Source organism: Lithobates pipiens, unplaced genomic scaffold, assembly GCF_037356315.1.
Source record: "Lithobates pipiens isolate NorthernLeopardFrog02 unplaced genomic scaffold, aLitPip1_a1.2 Scaffold_16, whole genome shotgun sequence".
NCBI lineage: Eukaryota > Metazoa > Chordata > Amphibia > Anura > Ranidae > Lithobates > Lithobates pipiens.
Genome location: NW_027507748.1, coordinates 264,998,763 through 265,020,951, shown reverse-complemented (window position 1 = coordinate 265,020,951; position 22,189 = coordinate 264,998,763). Strand labels below are relative to the sequence as shown.

The following is a 22,189-nucleotide window of genomic DNA, read 5'->3' as shown; positions in this document are numbered from 1 at the left end:
TCTTATCTAATTTGCGCTGGAAATGGGGGAAAGTTGGCAGCAAAAATGTCTCCAACCGCAAGTATGAGAGACCCCTAAGTATTTAAGACGCTTCAGGGTCTATTTAACTGTGTGCCTGTAAGGTGTGCAGGGTCATCTGCGATATGTTAACATTCATGGCTTCTTTAACCACTTCAAGGCACCACCCCCTTGTGATGTCACTGACCCACCATGCCCTTGGTCGATGATGTCATAAGGGGGCAGTGCCACGCTGTCACACGGTGGAGCAGGCAGACGGCATGCATGTTCAGATAAGGGTCTGCTATGGATTTTGGGGGGACCACATCATGTTACACCCATATTCAGGGTGTGACTTGTTACTAACAGACTGGCCTTCGCACCTCCCTGATCCGTGCTGTGACAGCTAGGGAGGTTCTTCTCCCTCCCCGCTAGCTCCCTGCTGCGTCATTGGTTGACAGGGCTCTCTTTATGGAAAACTACAAGGTCCAGCAGCCTTTGCGACTGTCTGCTTGTAGCTTTCAATGCATTACCACAGCGACCTGGATGTTCATTCATGCTTCCTGTCAGATTGTATCTGCCTAACCGTACATGATGTACGGGCAAGCAGATACACTAGCAAATCTGCTCGAGACCTGCATGGCACCAGTGATCTGCTGATCGCTGGTGCAATGCTTTACAGACTCCAAAAAACAAATAAATGCTCGGTTTTTTACCTGCAAAATAAACATTTATTTATTTATTTTTTCCAAAAAGTGAACTTATCCTTTAATTTTGGCTTAAAGCAGAGTTCCAGGCTTTTTTTTTTTCATTTATTTAAAGTCAGCAGCTACAAAAAGTGTAGCTCCTGACTTTTAATAAACAGACACTCACCAGTCCTACGGTCCAGCGATGCGGCCGCACGGAATCTCGCTCCTCTCCCCCTCCTCTCCGTGGCGCCTCCATTGAAACTGTGGGCACACGGCCGGGCATGCACTGCGAATATGCAAGTCCCGCCGCCCTCTCCGAGTGCACAGGCAATCTTTTAGGACCTGTGAAGTGTCCCAGAAGATTGCCGAGAGGGAGGAGCCGCCTAGGGGGAGAGAAAGAGTCGCCTAGCTGGCCCGTAGTCGGAAGTAGGACAGGAAGTCCCACTTAAAACTAGTCACCCAGTCCCCTTGAAAAAAATTACATGCCAAATGTGGCTTGTAACGGGGCGAGGGGTGCTTAAACCGGAAGTTCCACTTTTGGGTGGGACTCCTCTTTAACAACCAGCTATTCTTCACACAGAATTCAAATCGGTTGATAAATTTTTGACCGATTTGAATTCAAATCGTTTTGAAAATGTATAATTCGTTAGTTCAATAGTAAATAAAAAAAAAAAAAAACAAACAAAACTAAACAAATTTTTCTGTTATGCACATGTCATGACGACTTTGTGGAGCAGAAACAAAACAATCACATTGGTCAAAACCAAACTCGTAAGAAAGCTGCGCTCATCCAAAGTCGCATCAAAGCGCTGTCAAGTTGCAAGGTAAAGTCGCAATGGCAATTGCATGATTTTTAAGTTGCACAAGTGTGAATGGACTCTTTATTTGACCTGTTATCTGTACAATTCGATTAAACAAAGTACCGTATATACTCGAGTATAGGTCGATCCAAATATAAGCCGAGGCCCCTAATTTACCACAAAAAAAATGGGAAAACTTATTGACTCGTGTATAAGCCGAGGGTGAGACATGCAGCAGCTACTGTTACAGCTTAAAAGAGTGGAAAAGAGGGTCAACAATGCCCATCTGCAGCTGTATACCTCCCTGTGTCCATCCCTCTGTCCATCCCTGTGTCCATTGCAGCCTACCTGTGTCCTGTGCATGCCTCCGTGTGCCAATCTGCAGCCTCTTTGTCCTTCTGCAGCCTCTTTGTCCTTCTGCAGCCTCTTTGTCCTTCTGCAGCCTCTGTGTCCTTCTGCAGCCTCTGTGTCCTTCTGCAGCCTCTGTGTCCTTCTGCAGCCTCTGTGTGCCAAAAAACATACGGCGGCCATGCCAGGATCGCCGCACCTCTCCTCCTCGTCTGTGACAGACGGCGGCCATTCCACTGTTCAAAAGCCGTGCCTCCGTCTGTGATAGGCGGAACACTCAATTTCCCAGCAGTCAGTGTTCCGCTTATCACGGACATCCTCTCATCCTCGTCCGTAGTATGAGGATGAGCGGATGTCCGTGATAGGCGGACCACTGACTGCTGGGAAATTGAGTGTTCCGCCTATCACAGACAGGGAGGCGCGGCTTTTGAATACTGCAATGGCCGCCGTCTGTCTGCACCCCACACTGATCGGGTAGGCAGACGGCGGTGACTCGAGTATAAGCCGAGGGGGGCACTTTCAGCCTAAAAAAAGGGGCTGAAAATCTCGGCTTATACTCGAGTATATACGGTAACTGGAATTAATTGGTGGGGGGGGGATAAACTTAAAAAAAAAAAAAATTTTGGCTGCATAAGTGTACATACTCCCTTATAATTAGAAATGCTGCTATGTTCAGAGAAAAACAATCGCATTCAAACTGATGTTAAATAGTAGTCAGTACACACCTGCCAGTCAATGAAAGTTACTTTGATTAATTCCATAGGTCATAAAGTTCAGCTGTTCTAGTGGGATTTTTCTGACATTTAAGCCCCCCATACACACTATCTGATTTTCTGCGGATTTTTTTTTTATCCTTCAGATTTACCAAAACCATATAATATGAGGTCAAACCTTAGTTTCTGTTTCCGTTTGTACAGTGGGGATCGAAAGTTTGGGCACCCCAGGTAAAAATGTGTAATAATGTGCATAACGAAGCCAAGGAAAGATGGAAAAATCTCCAAATGGCATCAAATTACAGATTAGACATTCTTATAATATGTCAAAAAAGTTAGATTTTATTTCCATAATTTACACTTTAAAAATTACAGAAAACTAAAAAATGGCAAAAGTTTGGGCACCCTGCAGAATTTATAGCATGCACTGCCCCCTTTGCAAAGCTGAGACCTGCCAGTGTCATGGATTGTTCTCAATCATCGTCTGGGAAGACCAGGTGATGTCAATCTCAAAGGTTTTAAATGGCCAGACTCATCTGACCTTGCCCCAACAATCAGCACCATGGGTTCTTCTAAGCAGTTGTCTAGAACACTGAAACTGAAAATAGTTGACGCTCACAAAGCTGGAGAAGGCTATAAGAAGATAGCAAAGCGTTTTCAGATGTCAATATCCTCTGTTCGGAATGTAATTAAGAAATGGCAGTCATCAGGAACATAATTACATAGTTACATAGTTACATAGTTAGTCAGGTTGAAAAAAGACACAAGTCCATCCAGTTCAACCAAAAAAAAAAAAATATATATATATATATATACACATACATACATATATACATATACCAGCCCATATACCCAATTCTATACCCACAGTTGATCCAGAGGAAGGCAAAAAACCCCAGCAGAGCATGATCCAATTTGCTAAAGCAGGGGAAAAAATTCCTTCCTGATCCCCCGAGAGGCAATTAGATTTTCCCCGGATCAACTTTACCTATAAATTTTAGTACCCAGTTATATTACGTACACTTAGGAAATAATCCAGGCCTTTCTTAAAGCAATCCACTGAGCTGGCCATAACCACCTCTGCAGGGAGTCTATTCCACATTTTCACAGCTCTTACTGTGAAGAAACCTTTCTGTATTTGGAGATGAAATCTCTTTTCCTCTAGACGTAAAGAGTGCCCCCTTGTCCTCTTTGTTGACTTTAAAGTGAATAACTCGACACCAAGTTCCCTATATAGACCCCTTATATATTTGTACATGTTGATCAAATCCCCCCTTAATCTCCTCTTATCAAGAGTGAATAAATTCTGTTCCTCTAATCTTTCCTCATAGCTGAGTTGCTCCATGCCTCTTATCAGTTTGGTTGCCCTTCTCTGCACTTTCTCCAGTTCCCCGATATCCTTTTTGAGAACTGGTGCCCAAAACTGAACGGCATATTCCAGATGAGGTCTTACTAATGATTTGAACAGGGGCAAAATGATATCTCTCTCTCTGGAGTACATACCTCTCTTAATACAGGAAAGGACTTTGCTCGCTTTGGAAACCGCAGCTTGGCATTGCATGCTATTATTGAGCTTATGATCTACCAAAACCCCCAGATCCTTCTCCACTATGGATTCCCCCAGTTGTACTCCCCCTAGCGTGTATGATGCATGCATATTCTTAGCCCCCAAGTGCATAACCTTACATTTCTCAACATTAAACCTCATCTGCCACATAGTCGCCCAATTAGACAGAGCATTGAGGTCTGCTTGTAAATTGGTGACATCCTGTAAGGACGTTATTGCACCGCATAGCTTGGTGTCATCTGCAAAGGCGGAAAGACGGAAATTGAACAGTAGAAGTTAAAGCAAGATCTGGAAGACCAAGAAAAATATCAGACAGAACAGCTCGCAGGATTGTGAGAAAAGCAATTCAAAACCCACGTTTGACTGCACGATCCCTCCAGAAAGATCTGGCAGACACTGGAGTTGTGGTACACTATTCCACTATAAAGAGATACTTGTACAAATATGGTCTTCATGAAAGAGTCATCAGAAGAAAACCTCTTCTACGTCCTCACCACAAAAATCAGCATTTGAACTTTGCAAATGAACATATAGACAAGCCTGAGGCATTTTGGGAACAAGTTCTGTGGACCGATGAGGTTAAAATAGAACTTTTTGGCCGGAATGAGCAAAGGTATGTTTGGTGAAGAAAGGGCACAGAATTTAATGAAAAGAACCTCTGTCCAACTGTTAAGCATGGGGATGGATCAATCATGCTTTGGGGTTGTATTGCAGCCAGTGGCACAGGGAACATTTCACGAGTAGAAGGAAAAATGGATTCAATAAAATTTCAGCAAATTTTTGATGGTAACTTGATGCCATCTGTGAAAAAGCTGAAGTTAAAGAGAGGATGGCTTCTACAAATGGATAATGATCCTAAACACACCTCAAAATCCACGGAGGATTACATCAAGAGGCGTAAACTGAAGGTTTTGCCATGGCCTTCACAATCTCCTGACCTCAACATTATTGAAAATCTATGGATAGACCTTAAAAGAGTAGTGCGTGACAGACAGCCCAGAAATTTCAAAAAACTGGAACACTTTTGTAAGGAAGAATGGGCAAAGATACCTCAAACAAGAATTGAAAGACTCTTGGCTGGCTACAAAAAGTGTTTACAAGCTGTGATACTTGCCAAAGGGGGCAGTTCAAGATATTAACTCTGCAGGGTGCCCAAACTTTTGCAGACGCCATTTTTTTGTTTCCTGTAATTTTGAAAGTGTAAATGATGGAAATAAAATCTAACTTTTTTTGACATAATATAAGAATATCTAATCTGTAATTTGATGCCATTCGGAGATTTTTCCATCTTTTCTTGGCTTCGTTATGCACATTAATACACATTTTTACCTGGGGTGCCCAAACTTTCGATCCCCACTGTATAGGGTTTTGGTAAATCTGAAGACAAAAATCTGATAGTGTGTATGGGGCTTTACTAAGTTGTCTCTTATACCAAAAGCCATTATCCACAAACCGCTTACAAAGCACCAAAGGGATTTTATTGTTGGAAGGTATCAGTCAGGAGAAAATCTAAAAAAGTAAAGATAATTATAAATGAGTGGAGAAAGTATGGCAATGAGTGGCAGTCTCAGCCTGGACCTCAGCCAGGCCATGCTCCCAATGCATTTCACCCCGCCCACCAGAGCTTACTTATGGGTAAGCTCAGGTGGGCAGAATGAAACACATTAGGGGCGTGTCCTCAAGGGGGTCCAGGCTGAGACTGACACTCACTACCATACAGCAGATCTAATATTCGGCTCCTGGGATACCTAGTCACTCTCTACCATTGCCTGGAGCATATTCTAGCTCCCTTCCCAGCCAACACTCACAATGGTGGGCACAGGACTTAATTTCCATACAGCCTGAGCGGCTCCCACACACACATCCTTACTCCAGTTTCCTCCCACAGTCCAAAGACATACTAGTAGGTTAATTGGCCCCTGTCTAAATCAGCCCTAGTATTTGTACGTATGAATGTGAGTTGGGGACATTAGATTGTAAGCTCCTTGAGGGCAGAGACTGATGTGAATGTACAATATGTATGTAAATGGCTGTATAAATTGATGGCACTATATAGTACCTGTAATAAATGATAAATGCTACATGTGAAAACAATCTCTGTATTCTTCATATGTCTGGGCTGTGGGGTAGGGTGGCGCAACAGAAGGCTTTTCTAACTAAGAAAAACATCCAAGCCCAGCTACATTTTGCAAAACCCTACATCAAGTCAAAGACTGAACTTTTTGGCCATAATTCCAAAGGGCATGTTTGCTGCAAAACCAACACCATGCATCACCAAAAAACACCATACCCACAGGAAGCATGGTGGCGGCAGCATTATGCTTTGAGGCTGCTTTTTTCTCAGCTGGTACTGGGGCTTTAGTCAAGGTGGCAGGATTTATAAATAGTTCCAAATATCAGTTAATTTTTGGAACAATACCTTCAGGCCTCTGCTAAAAAGATGAAATGGAATTTCACCTTTCAGCATGACCCAAAGCATATCTCTAAATCAACAAAAAATAGCTTCCCCCGGAAGACCAAAGTTTTGGAATGGCCCAGCCATAGCCCGGACCTGAATACTTTTGAAAATCTGTGGGGTGACCTGAAAAGTGCTACAGGAGATGCCCTCACAATCTGACAGAATTGGTGCACTTTTACAAGGAAGAGTGAACAGAGATTCCCAAGGCAAAACGTGACATGCTTGTAGACTCCTACCCTAAAAGACTGAATGCTGTCATCAAATCAAAAGGTACTTCACATAGCATCAAGAAGTTCTTTTTCCCCCCTTTTAAAGATTGCAGTTTGCTTTTATTTGAATTGCATAGATTATAGCCACATTATAATTATAAGAGGGTGTGTATACATTTATGCATATACATTTTATTTATTTTATTTTCCCCCCAGTAAACCATTTTTTTTGTTGTTGAATTGCACAGATTACAGGTCACATTAATTATCGAATAAGTGAAAGGGGGGGGGGGGGGGTGATTTAATTGGTCTAATTTTTTTAAATTTAAAAAATCTGGCATTTTAACAGGAGTGTGTAGGATTTTTATATCTACTGTACTTTTCTAACATATTAAACTTATATGACATCAGGCTATTGCATAGTACTAGTACATCAGGCACAGGGTATTGGATTTTATCTCACATGGATTTTTTTTAATCGCTTTTAGGTCAACCTGGGAAGCTCCTCTACATTATGCATGGTTCAGAACACCCTCTCAGTACATTTGCTTTGTTTGAGAATGGACCCTGCTTGGTTGCGGACCAAAACTTTGACGTACTTATGATTAAATTAAAAGGATTCTTTCAAAACGCAAAGGCTAACAAGATGGAGACAAGGGGGACACGCTACCAATATTGTGATTTTCTTGTCAAGATAGGTACAGTCACTATGGGACAAAGTGGCCGAGGAATATCTGTGGAGGTAAGGACATCTGCATTTCTTCTACTGAAAGACTTTGTTTTCTGCGACAAAGTCGCTAAATGTATTTAGATACTATAATGTCAAACATGTTTCTAGTTTAGCTTCAGTCTTGTTTTGTAGTAGCAGATAGGGGTACACACATAAGATCACTGAATACAGATGTGCATTCAGAATTTGTAAACCCCATCATGCAATGTGTCAACTTACATCTGCTGGTATTCTGGAGGTGGACGAGAAGATGAAAGCTGAAGCATTGATACACCCTTACGCTGAAGTACATGGTATTTGAATGTAAAGCAGATGCTTAGCTGAACATTTGTCTGATGTAGTAAGCCAGTCATCTACATAAAACAATGTATGCTGAACGCCTTGTGTACATGATCTTAAATTAAGCAATTTCTGTAGAAGCATAAAACTACAGAAGTGGTTAATTTAATCGTGTAAACTAATTTAAGCAATGCTTGCATAATATGTTATTTCAGAGACTAGAACAGCAGTTAATCTCCAGAGGAACACTAGAAATTGAAATTTATTTTAATTGTCTTCTGCTCATTGCCCCTTTCTGTGCTGGCCTTGACAAGGAGCAAAACATTTTGTCCTGAAAAAAACTCACTCTGGGACTATTGAAAATATTAGATTTACTTAAAAAAATAAATTATAGAATCCTGATCTAACGCTCAAGCATTCCTGGACTCAACTGATCAACTTCCTGTTCCACAAAGGTTTATGGCACCAGTGCTACAAACTGCCCATGATATTCCTTTGGCTAGTAACCAAGGCAAAAAATCTAATATAGAAAAGACCTTATACTGACTGTCTACTGACCCTTTTAGGCCTTTAACCATCTCATGGTATTGTCAATTTTTGCTACGCGTGTAGTGTTTATAAGGGAGAGAGGACCTAGCCATCACACTAAGGTACCCCTTATACACAATGCTAATAATTAGTAATACATTTAAAAGCATGGTACTTGGGAGGTGGAGAACTATCCGGAAAACATGGAAGAGATCAAAGATCACCAGGTGGCATTCCCTTTAAAATTAGACTTCAGTGAGAAATTCAGCATTCACTTTTATTCCCTTTTTTTTTTTTCATGTCTGGGGAGTAATCAGAGCATGTCTGCTCTGATTTCTGACCAGTGTAAGTAGGATGTTGGGCAGTGTACAGAGGTCAGTAGGATGTTGGGCAGTGTACAGAGGTCAGTAATGCATAGGGCAGTGTACAGAGGTCAGTAATGCATAGGGCACTGTACAGAGGTCAGTAATGCATAGGGCAGTGTGCAGAGGTCAGTAATGCAGAGGTCAGTAATGCATAGGGCAGTGTGCAGAGGTCAGTAATACATAGCGCAGTGTGCAGAGGTCAGTAATACATAGGGCAGTGTGCAGAGGCCAGTAGTAGGGAGGGCAGTGTACAAAGGTCAGTAGAAAAGTGGGGGGGTTAGGAGGACATGGTACTGGGGGATCAGGAGTGCAGAGTATAGGGTTGTCAGGTGGTTATGGTGTAGGGGCTCAGGATGGCAGAGTGCAGGGGGGGGGTCAGGAGGGCATGGTGAAGGGGGGGTATTGGGGGTCAGGAAGGCACAAAAGTTCTTTACTTATGCAGAGTGGCGCAGGGAAGCGGTCATGGCATAGCTGCATGTTCTGATCCCCATTGGCTCTCCTCTCGCATATCGCCTGCAAGTGCATTGGATGGATCAGAGGGGGAGTGCCAGGGCAGAGGCACACACTGCAGTCAGTGGAAGAGCTCAGGCATGTTCGGTCACGAGCCTGAATCCTCCCAAGCTATTTCTGAGGTTCTCCCCACCCCCCAGATCCACGTATACAAGGAGTGTAGCTGTCGTGGGGGGGGGGGGGGGGGGAGTGTCGGCAGCCTAGGGATCTGTCTGTGATCCACATGTCACTTGCACGCAATACACAGGTGGATCTCGGTTGACGGGTTGCCGACCCCAGCTTTAAATGGTGGAACAGGCAGATTCTATAGAAAGTTAGAAAATCTCCCTGTGCAATAAGAAGATGTGATGCCCTTGTATGTAAAAATATTCTCCCAACTCTATGATTCTATACCTTTGGCCAATTCAAATGGGTTTGACAACATAATTCAGAAAATGAAAAACCAAAAACGGACTCATACATTGTTTCCCAAAGGTTGTTGATACAGTTTATTAGATTTCCTTTTAGGATATGGGAGATATTTTTGTTGCATTCAGAAATGTAGTGTGTAGAGGTAATTATCCATATTTAGGATATCCACACAATTCTGGTTAGAACATAACACTTTCCTTTTTAGACCAAAAGAAAGAAAATAGTATTTTTGCACTCACTGTAAAATAATTTTCTCAGAGTTTACTATAGGACACAGATCAAACCCTTCTGTGTTTATGTGATGCTCTTGGCACTGCTTTCTTACAAAATCAAGGTATGCTGGAAGTTGGAGAGGCTATACCAGGCTGAACATTGTTTTTTGTTTGCCAGTGTGCATATCCTCCTGTAGGCAGCACTATAACCCAAATTTCTCTGAATCATGTATCCCTAAATTAAAATGGTTGTTAAGCCACTTAGTGTTGTTGCTTCAATTCTATCTGTTATAATAAATGATGTGCCCTACTACGTGTTTTGTAAAAAATCCACCGATAAATACCTTATTTTATAGCGCCGCTCGGCGCTTGTATGAACGGCTGCCTCTCTTCTCTCCAGTTCTGACAGTAAAGCATGCGAAGCCGAGAAGGAGGAGAGGACAGGGGGAGAGAGACGGCCAGTCATGTGAGCGTCGAGCGGCACTATAAAATAAGATATTAGCAGTTTTTTTACAAAACGCATACAGTGGGGCACATCATTTATTATAACGGAGAGGATTGTAGTACCAAACACTAACTTATGATACCAGCGGGGGGTGGTACGAGCTGACAGGCAGGGAGGAGAGGGGGGAGGATAACACAGGAGAGCATAGTTACATCATAGTTAGGTTGAAAAAATACAAAAGTCCATCAAGTACAACCAAGCAGGACTACAGATGATGGAGGCACGTAAACTGACCATGGTGTCAGGGCTCAGCAGCCATGGAAAACTGTGGTCAGTTTACAGGGGGAGGGGGCAGAAACTGTCAGGATCAGCCAGGTATTGGGCAGCACATGGGTGTAGTGGGTAGCACTCTCACCTAGCAGTAAAAAGGGTCGCTGGTTCGAATCCCAACCATGACACTACCTGCCTGGAGTTTGCATGTTCTCCCTGTGCCTGCGAGGGTTTCCTCCAGGTACTCTGGTTTCCTCCTACACTCCAAAGACATGCTGGTAGGTTAATTGCCTTCTGTTCACAATTGGCCCTAGTATATGTATGGGGACCTTGGATTGTAGACTACTTGAGGGTAGGGACAAATGTGAGTGTGCAATGTACAGGGATGGGGACAATTGTAGATACTCACTCAGGTTGAACTGGATGGACTGGTGTCTTTATTCAACCTTACTATGTAACTATGTATTTCAGGTGATACAGGGGGCCAAATTACATAGCACAAGCACTGTGCTGTATAAGATGCTTTAAGGAAACAGGATCCTTTTTTATTTATTTATTTATTTTATTTTAGGGTAACAATCACTTTAACTCCTATTATGTGCTGCATATTTAACCACTTGCCGCCCGCCCTATTACAAATTGACGGCGGCAAAGTGGTTTCATAATCCTGACCGGACGTCATATGATGTCCTCAGGATTATGAGCCGCTGCGCGCCCCCGGGGGCGCGCATCGCGGCGATTGTTGTTGCGGGGTGTCAGTCTGACACCCGGCAACTACGATCTCGGTAAAGAGTCTCCGACGGAGACTCTTTACCACGTGATCAGCCGTGTCCAATCACGGCTGATCACAGTGTAAATGGGAAGAGCCGGTGATCGGCTTTTCCTCACTCGCGTCTGTCAGACGCCAGTAGAGGAGAGACGATCGGCTGCTCCTCTGACAGGGGGGGTCTGTGCTGATCAATTATCAGCACAGCCCCCCCAAGGATGCCCACACTGGACCACCAGGGATGCACGTCAGCACAATGGATGCCAATCAGTGCCCATAATGGATGCCAATCAGTGCCCACAATGGGCATCACTGATTGGCATGCATTCTTTTTTGGCACTGATTGGCATCCATTAGTACAGTACAACACCTGTGCCGCCTATGAGTGCCCACCTGTGCCGCCTATGAGTGCCCACCTGTGCCGCCTATGAGTGCCCACCTGTGCCGCCTATGAGTGCCCACCTGTGCCGCCTATGAGTGCCCACCCATGCCCATCTGTGCTGCCTATCCATGCCCATCTGTGCCGCCTATCCATGCCCATCTGTGCCGCCTATCCATGCCCATCTCTGCCGCCCATCCATGCCAATCCGTGCCAGCTATCAGTGCCAATTTGTGCCACCTATCAGTGTCCATCCGTGTCGCCTATCAGTGCCGCCTATCAGTGCCGCCTATCAGTGTCCATCAATGCCACCTCATCAGTGCAACTTCATTGGTGCCCATCAGTGCCGCCTTATCAGTGCCCATCAGTGTAGCCCCATCAGTGAACGAGAAAACGTACTTATTTACAAAGTTTTGAAACTGAAACAAAAAAAAACATTTTTTTCTCAAAATTTTCGGTATTTTTTTATTTGTAGCGCAAAAAATAAAAACCGTAGAGGTGATCAAATACCACCAAAAGAAAGCTCTATTTGTGGGAAAAAAATTATAAAATTTTCATTTGGGTACAGTGTAGCATGACCGCGCAATTGTCATTCAAAGTGCGACCGCGCTGAAAGCTCAAAATTGGTCTGGGCAGGAAGGTGTTTAAGTGCCCTGTATTGAAGTGGTTAAGTAGACCTAGTGCAAGATCATAATTATAAACCATCTATTTATTTATTTTTCCCCAGGTGGATTACTGTCCATGTGCTGTGCCAGGTGACTGCTGGAATCTCATGATGGAATTTATGCAGATGTTTATGGGCAGTCATGCTCCATCTGGTCCCCCGGTTTTTAGTGCCAAACATGATGCACTTTACACACCTGGAGACACTATGATGCAGTACATGGAGCTTCTAAATAAGATCCGCAAGCAACAACAGGGTACAGTGGCTGGCATGAGACTATGACAGGGTCTCAGCCATCTATCTTCTATGCTGGAATGTGGGCAAATTTGGTGTTACTCCATGCTCTTCTGTATCCTTGGATGTGTGCTAAACAGAAAATTATGTTTTCCTAAAGACTGATGACCTAATATGTGGGACCTCGAAAGACCAGCTAGGACACCTGGTTAAGTTAGCTGAAATAAAGTCTTTTAAAAGATGTTACTGACTCAGAAACTCATTACCACTTAGTTCTCAAATCAATGAACAAGAAATCAAACCAATGAACAAGAAATCCTACCTTTTTTAAAAATAGTCATTTGTCACTGATATGAATTATGAGACTTTGTACTTTATAGACATTTTAAGTTCAGGTTCTGTCTCTGGCTTTTTCTGATACCTATAGTGTTCTCCAGGAATTGGCAAGGATTTCTTAAAATTGAAGGTAAACACCCCTAAACTGTTGTTGTTGTTTTGTTTTTTTTATTGTGGATATTACATGCGTACAGGCCCTAAAATTTTTTCAATGTTTCAACAGTGCCGAAGTGCAGGCACCTTGTGGTAGCTGCAAGTAGCAGCGCAAAGTTTAAAATTGATTCCTGTTGCTGTCTGGAGATCCCTTGTATCCTAGGCTTTTGCCTGTACATGAAGCCTCAGTTTCTGGCCATGTCAAGATTGAATCTCAGCCCTGCTCCTGTAATTGAAATGTTAAATACCAAAGACTCTTGTACCCACTGAAGCTTTGGCATTTGACAGTTGAATGGAAAGTGGCAGGGCTTAATTTTAATCTGAGCTAAAGTCAAGACTCCATGTACAGCCTAGGCCTAGGATTCAAAGGTGCTCCACAAGGACACCAGAAATCAGTTTGAAGACTTAGATGGGTACTCTTTAGCATTATTTTTAGCTCTTAAAATGTTTTTTAGGACAGGCCAAATTTGACCTTTATATACTACTGAAGGCTTTCTTATGACTGTGCCAAATTTGGTTATTGTGTGTTGTAAAAGCCTCATAAAATGTATTAAAACCTTCTGTTATCTCACCTGACTAAGCCAAATCCTCCTTTTTTGTGCCTCATGCAACCTCCTCCCCCCGACACTCAAGCCTACAGTCAAAAGATGTCAATAACAAAGGCAGGGTTGTCCTTTCCGAAAGCAGTGGACAGGACTAGGTGGGGCCTGTTTCTGATTTACAAGTTACAGGCATGTGAATCAGGAGTGACAATGCTGATAGCTGTCAGTACTAGGACCCAGCAAAACTAACATGACACAGCCTTTGCCTGGGAAAAAGCTCACCTTTAAATCACCTTTATCAGTGTACCACCAGTGCTCTGATAGCATTGTTACCTTGTGTGCTCCTGCTTGACCCAGCTGATATCTGCTCTGTATATATCATGTGACCTGGCTAGTTTTGACCCTGCTTTTCTCGCTTCTGATTTGGTACCATTTGGACTCTGACCTACCCGTGTATGACCCAGCTTGTCTAGACTATGCTTTGCCCGATTCTACTGTAGTGCCAGATTCAGCATTACTACTTGGCTGCCAACCTTCTGTTACATCTGTAGCGGTGAACCACAAGCACCAGCCAACCTCTACCTTCATCTTCAGTGGTGAACTACAGCTGACCTGCTCATGGTATGTGCTCTTATTTATTAACCTTTTTCCATAATCAACACACCTGAACTGTTACCTGCTATCTGCTCCTAGCCTGACATTATCACAAGCCATACATTAAAAGGGAAGACTATCGTGGATCTTGTGCAGGCTCAGTTGTTTGCACAGGAACTTTACCGTTTATCCTAGTGGTCATCAGGGCCTACTAACAGGTCAGGTTTGCAAGATAACTGAAATACATCACAGGTGGTATCATTTGCTACTCCGAGATTGCAGTATTCTAGCCTGCATCTCCCCAAGGTAATACATAAAACCTGGCCTGTTAGTGGGCCCTAAGCACAGGGTTGATAACCACTGGTTTATCCCATCAAGTAAAGGAAATGGCCACAGAGCTCACCAAGGTGCAATCTCCTTCTACTACCACCGTTACAAATACTCCATCATCTGAACCGAAAATTCCTCTGCCTGATCGGTTTTCTGGTGACCATAAGGGATTGTGCAACTTTAAAAACAGCTGCAAATTATATTTCAAGTTAAAGCCATCATCGTTTGAAAATCAGAGGATTCAGATCATTATCTCTTTACTAAGGGTTACCCCCAGGCTTGGGCCTTTAACCTGGAACCAAACCATCCAGCCCTGCTAACAGTAGATGCCTTCTTTGAAGCCCTTGGGTTGCTATATGATGATCCAGATCATGCTGCTACTGCAGAATCAACCCTGCATAACTTACAGCAAGGGACTAGCACTGCTGAAATGTATTGTTTATAGTTTCGCAGGTAGGCCCCAGAATCTGGCTGGAATGATGCAGCTCTCCACAGCCAGTTTAGACTAGGCCTTTCAGATGCAATTTAACCACTTCCCGACCGCCGCACGACGATGTACGTCGACAGAATGGCACGGGCAGGCATAAGGGCTTACATGTACGTCCTTGCCTGCCCGCCGGTCGGGGCCCGATCGGGCCCCCGCCCGGTGCCTGCGGCGGTCGGTATTCGTTCGGGAGCGATCCCGGACGAGGGGACGGCCATTCATTCATGGCCACCCCCTCGCGATCGCTCCCGACGAATGAAAATGTCCCGTGACATCATTTCCTCTCCTGTAATGTAAACACAGGAGAGGAAGTGATGTATTCTCTCCTCCGTGTCGGTATTTTTCGTTACGGCACCGAGGAGAGAGGTTCGGTGAGTTGCACCAACACACCACACATACAGTAGAACATGCCAGGCACACTCACACCCCCCCTTTACCCCCCGATCACCCCCCAATTACCCCTGCCCCCCCCAGTCACAGTGACACCAATTGCTTTTTTTTTTTTTTTTTTTTTTGCATTGGTGTCATTTGTGACTGTAATAACTGTTAGGGCAGTTAGGGTTAGCCCCCTTTAGTTCTAATGTGCCCCCCTAACCCCCCCAATAAAGGTTTAACCCCGTGATCACCCCCCGTCGCCAGTGTCACTAAGGCTGGGTTCACATTGCAGCGGTTTATGAGAACGAATGTGATTCGCACTGCAGTGCAAATCACATCCGATCTCTGTGCGATTCGAGTTCAGCCATACAGATAGTATGGCTGAATTCGTGTCGCACCCGCCGCAAATTCGCACGGGACCCTTTTTTTGGCCCGCAGCAGAATCGGATCGCATGGGTGTTCACATCATGCGATCCGAGTTTGCAGATCGCACTGCGATATGCGAACTGATCTGGGGGTGTCATTAACATTTCACTGACACTCCCAGCAGTTCGCATAGGGCAGTGTGAACTGCCGCCGGGAGGCATGCGATGCGGGAACCCGCCGCGGATTCATGGCGTTCCCGCATCGCTCCAGTGTGAACCCAGCCTAATAAGCGATAGTTTTTCTGATCGCTGTATTAGTGTCACAGGTGACGCTAGTTAGGCAGGTAGGTATTTAGGTTCGCCGCAGCTTTTTATAGCGCCAGGGACCCCCATATACTACCGCATAAAGCCCCCTGATTGCCCCCTAGTTAACCCTTTCACCAGTGATCACCATATAACTGTTACAGGTGACGCTGGTTGGTTATTTATTTTTTTATAGTTTCGGGGCACCCGCCATTTATTACCTAATAAAGGTTTAACCCCCTGATCACCCGGCGGGTGTCATTTGTGACTGTAATAACTGTTAGGGCAGTTAGGGTTAGCCCCCTTTAGTTCTAAGGTACCCCCCTAACCCCCCCAATAAAGGTTTAACCCCGTGATCACCCCCCGTCGCCAGTGTCACTAAGGCTGGGTTCACATTGCAGCGGTTTATGAGAACGGATGTGATTCGCACCGCACTGCAGTGCAAATCACATCCGATCTCTGTGCGATTCGAGTTCAGCCATACAGATAGTATGGCTGAATTCGTGTCGCACCCGCCGCAAACTCGCACGGGACCCTTTTTTTGGTCCGCAGCAGAATCGGATCGCATGGGTGTTCACACCATGCGATCCGAGTTTGCAGATCGCACTGCGATATGCGAACTGATCTGGGGGTGTCATTAACATTTCACTGACACTCCCAGCAGTTCGCATAGGGCAGTGTGAACTGCCGCCGGGAGGCATGTGATGCGGGAACCCGCCGCGGATTCGTGGCGTTCCCGCATCGCTCCAGTGTGAACCCAGCCTAATAAGCGATCGTTTTTCTGATCACTGTATTAGTGTCACAGGTGACGCTAGTTAGGCAGGTAGGTATTTAGGTTCGCCGCAGCTTTTTATAGCGCCAGGGACCCCCATATACTACCGCATAAAGCCCCCTGATTGCCCCCTAGTTAACCCTTTCACCAGTGATCACCATATAACTGTTACAGGTGACGCTGGTTGGTTAGTTATTTTTTTTATAGTTTCAGGGCACCCGCCATTTATTACCTAGTCTCACTAGTGTACCCCTAAATTTAGGGGTGTCTACTTTCCAAAATGGGGTCATTTGGGGGGGGTTTGTGCCATCTTGGCATTTTATGGCCTTCAAAACTGTAACGCCCTTAGAAAGCCTGAAGGCGGTGCTTGGTTTTCGGGGCCCCGTACGCGGCTAAGCTCCCAAAAAGTCCCACATATGTGGTATCCCCGTACTCAGGAGAAGCAGCAGAATTTATTTTGGGTTGTCATTTCACATATGCCCATGGCATGCGTGAGCAATATATCATTTAGTGACAACTTTGTGAAAAAAAAAAAAAAAAAAAAAGTTTGTAATTTTCCCGCAACTTGTGGCAAAATATAAAATATTCCATGGACTCAACATGCCTCTCAGCAAATAGCTTGGGGTGTCTACTTTCTAAAATGGGGTCATTTGTGGGGGTTTTGTGCCATCTTGGCATTTTATGGCCTTCAAAACTGTAATAGGTAGTGAGGAGTGAAGTCAAATATTTACGCCCTTAGAAAACCTGAAGGCGGTTCTTGGTTTTCGGGGCCCCGTACGCGGCTAGGCTCCCAAAAAGTCCCACATATGTGGTATCCCCGTACTCAGGAGAAGCAGCAGAATTTATTTTGGGGTGTCATTTCACATATGCCCATAGCATGTGTGAGCAATATATCATTTAGTGACAACTTTGTGAAAAAAAAATAAAAAAAAATTAAAGTTTGTAATTTTCCCGCAACTTGTGGCAAAATATAAAATATTCCATGGACTCAAAATGCCTCTCAGCAAATAGCTTGGGTTGTCTACTTTCTAAAATGGGGTCATTTGTGGGGGTTTTGTGCCATCTTGGCATTTTATGGCCTTCAAAACTGTAATAGGTAGTGAGAAGTGAAATCAAAGATTTACGCCCTTAGAAAGCCTGAAGGCGGTGCTTGGTTTTCGGGGCCCCGTACGCGGCTAGGCTCCCAAAAAGTCCCACATATGTGGTATCCCCGTACTCAGGAGAAGCAGCAGAATTTATTTTGGGGTGTCATTTCACATATGCCCATAGCATGTGTGAGCAATATATCATTTAGTGACAACTTTGTGTAAAAAAAAAAAAAAAAAAAATTTTTTTGTCATTATTCAATCGCTTGAGGCAAAAAAATAAACTATTCAATGGGCTCAACATGCCACTTATCAATTTCCTTAGGGTGTCTACTTTCCAAAATGGGGTCATTTGGGGGGGTTTTGTACTGCCCTGCCATTTTAGCACCTCAAGAAATGAGATAGGCAGTCGTAAACTAAAAGCTGCGTAAATTCCAGAAAACGTACCTTAGTTTGTAGATGTGACAACTTTTGCGCAAACCAATAAATATACAATTATTGACTTTTTTTTTACCAAAGACATGTGGCTGAATACATTTTGGCCTAAATGTATGACTAAAATTGAGTTTATTGGATTTTTCTAATAACAAAAAGTAGAAAATATCATTTTTTTTCAAAATTTGCGGTCTTTTTACGTTTATATCGCAAAAAATAAAAATCGCAGAGGCAATCAAATACCATCAAAAGAAAGCTCTATTTGTGGGAAGAAAAGGACGCAAATTTTGTTTGGGTACAACATTGCATGACCGCGCAATTACCAGTTAAAGCAGCGCAGTGCCAAATTGTAAAAAGACCTCTGGTCATTTACCAGCAAAATGGTCCGGTCTGAAGGTGGTTAAGGATGCTCTGGTCAACTTTTTCTACCCAGCCTCACTGAAGGAGGCTATGTGTCTCGCCATTGGCATTGGCCGCCGCCAGCGGGAGACGACTTAATACAGCAGTGGCAAATCATGTACCTACCCACCTAATTATTTTACCTCCAGTGTCATGTCTGAGGCAGAACCTATGCAGTTACGTTCCACCTGTTTATCTGCCCAGGAACACACACGCCGGCGTAACATGGGACTCTGCTTATGTTGTGGCCTCAAGGGTCATATGCTCCGTTCTGGCCTACAGGTATGGGAAACTCCAGGACCTAGGTGATTGTGGAGAGGTCACCTAAGGTGTGCTTATATCTCCCCAGGAGGACAATCACGTACTATTCCCTGCTGTTATTCACTTTGGGATGGGGGCTCATGAAGCCTTTGTAGATTCTGGAGCAGCTGAGAATTTTATTGATAAGACTCTGATTACCACTTTGTCCTTGGAAACGCCTGCTCAAGATTGCCCAGTCTGTTCCCCTATCGTTTTTTTTTTTATTATTAATAAAATTGTCAGCTTTCAAAAAAAGATTGCCCAGTCTGCCTGATTTCTGTGGATAATGAACCTCCCTCACCAGATCATCCACCAACCCTTTCCAGTTACAATTGGAGGCCTTGCATTGGGAGAAGATTTCATGCCTTGTCATTGATTCTCCATCCACTCCTTTGATCCTAGGCTTTCCTTGGCTTCAGAAGAACAATCCAGTAATTGACTACCAGGAAATATTTTGGCTCGGTCCAATCTCCTTGCAATCTCGGAACACCCAATAAGAGGATAATATGCGACCGGTCTAAACTATGTGGCATGTTCACCAATGCCAGGAGCCTGGCGGACAAGATGGGTGAACTAGAGATACTATTGTACGAGGAGGATTTGTATTTTGTGGGAATTTCAGAGACCTGGTTCAACAGCTCTCACGATTGGCTGGCAAACATTCAAGGGTATACCCTTTATCGCAAGCATAGAGAGGGTAAAAAAGGGGGAGGGGTATGCCTATATATCAAGAATAATATACAAGTGAATTTGAGAAATTACATCACTAAGGGAGCTAGGGAGAAGGTGGAATCCTTATGGGTAGAGCTCCAAAGGGATGAAGCTAAGGGGAAAATAATACTGGGAGTATGCTATAGACCCCCTAACCTGAGGGAGGAAGGGGAGACAGATTTCCTATCACAATTTGGATTAGCAGCAAGGATGGGAAGCGTTATCATAATGGGGGGTTTTAAATATCCAGACATAGACTGGGCGGAGGGAATCGCGCATTCATCTAAGGCTCGCTAGTTCCTAAATGTCTTGAAGGACAATTTTATGGGTTAGATGGTAGACGCACCAACTAGAAATAAAGCGTTACTGGATTTACTGATTACCAACAATACAGACCTGATCACAGATGTGGAAATACGGCGAAATTTAGGGAACAACGACCACAGGTCAATTGGCTTCCGTATAAATCACACAAATAGGAAACATAAGGGGAATACAAAGACACTGAATTTCAAAAGGGCCAACTTCCTTAAACTACGAACCTTGCTAGAAGGGATAAATTGGGATAAAATCTTAGGAACAAAGAACGTGGAGGAGAGATGGGTTTGCCTTAAGAGCATCCCATTGGGTAATACATTTAAAAGAACAAACAAGTCCTGGATGGCTTAACTCCATTGTAAAAATGCATGCAAAGGAGAAGGCCTTCAAAAAATACAAGGTTGAGGGATCATCATCAGCATTCAGACTGTATAAAGAATGCAAGGGTGGCTAAGATAGAACATGAAAGACACATAGCGGAGTAGAGCAAAAAAAAATCCCCAAAAATTCTTTAAGTATGTAAACAGGAAAAAAGGGAGGACAGACCATATTGGCCCCATAAAGAATGAGGAAGGACAGCTGGTTGGAAAGCATGGGGAGATGGTGAAGGTATTGAATTTATTCTTCTCCTCAGTCTTAAGGAGGGAATCGGGGGGGGGGGGGCTTCAGTAACCAAAACTGCAGTGTTTATCCTCCTGACACATCACAGGAAGCACATCCATGGTTAACAGAGGACAGAATAAAAATTAGACTTGGGAAACGTAACATTAATAAATCACCGGAACCAGATGGCTTGCACCCGAGGGTACTTGGGGAACTCGGTCATGTAATTGCTAGACCATTGTTTCTCATTTTTACTGACAGTCTACTGACTGAAATGATACTAACTGATTGGAGAAAAGCCAATGTAGCACCAATATTTAAAAAGGGCCCAAAATACATCCCTGGGAATTACAGACCAGTTAGCCTAACATCAATAGTATGTAAACTTTTGGAGCGGATGACAAGGGACTATATACAAGATTTTAGTAATGAGAACGGTATCATTAGCAGTAATTGGCATGGATTCTTTCTTGCCAAACCAATCTACTAACCTTCAATGAGGAGGTGAGTTGCCAGCAAGAAAAAGGAGGCCCCTAGACGTGGTGTATCTGGATTTTGCAAAACTATTTGACACAGTTTCCCATAAACGTTTACTGTACAAAATAAGGTCTCTTGGCATGGACCATAGGGTGAGTACATGGATTGAAAAGTGGCTACAAGGGTGAGTTCAGAGGGTGGTGATAAATGGGGAGTACTCGGAATGGTCAGGGGTGGGTAGTGGGGACCCCCAGGGTTCTGTTCATAAACAACCTGGAGGATGGGTTAAACAGTTCGATCTCTGTATTTACGGACGATACTAAGCTAAGCAGGGCAATAACTTCTACGCAGGATGGGTAAACCTTGCAAAAAGATCTGAACAAATTAATGGGATGGGCAACTACATGGCAAATGAGGTTCAACGTAGAAAAATGTAAAATAATGCATTTGGGTGGCAAAAATATGAATGCAATCTATACACTAGGGGGAGAACCTCTGGGGGAATCTAGGATGGAAAAGGACCTGTGGGTCCTAGTAGATGATAGGCTCAGTAATGGCATGCAATGCCAAGCTGCTGCTAACAAAGCAAACAGAATATTGGCATGCATTGAAAAGGGAATTAACTCTAGAGATAAAACGATAATTCTACAAGACTCTGGTCTGGCTGCACCTGGAGTATGCTGTCCAGTTCTGGGCACCAGTCCTCAGGAAGGATGTACTGGAAATGGAGCGAGAACAAAGCTAATAAAGGGTCTGGATGATATTAGTTATGAGGAAAGGTTGCAAGCACTGAACTTATTCTCTCTGGAGAAGAGACTCTTGAGAGGGGATAAGATTTCAATATACAAATATCATACTGGTGACCCCACAATAGGGATAAACCTTTTTCGCAAAAGGTAGTTTAACAAGACTCGTGGCCACTCATTAAAATGAGAAGAAAAGCGGTTTAACCTTAAACTACGTAGAGGGTTCTTTACTGTAAGAGCGGCAAGGATGTGGAATTCCCTTCCACAGGCAGTGGTCTCAGCGGGGG

At 43.9% G+C, this 22,189-nt stretch overlaps 1 protein-coding gene across 1 annotated transcript in view; it reads left to right on the top strand.

Moving 5' to 3' along the window:
• Positions 1-13,639, top strand: part of MED20 (mediator complex subunit 20) — a 60,200-nt gene extending 46,561 nt beyond the window's left edge. The window contains exons 3-4 of the mRNA XM_077481386.1: positions 7,270-7,523; positions 12,404-13,639. Of these exons, the coding sequence (XP_077337512.1) occupies positions 7,270-7,523; positions 12,404-12,622 (473 nt within the window). The 3' untranslated portion in view covers positions 12,623-13,639. The remainder of the gene's footprint in view (positions 1-7,269; positions 7,524-12,403) is intronic.
• Positions 13,640-22,189: the final 8,550 nt, after the last annotated feature.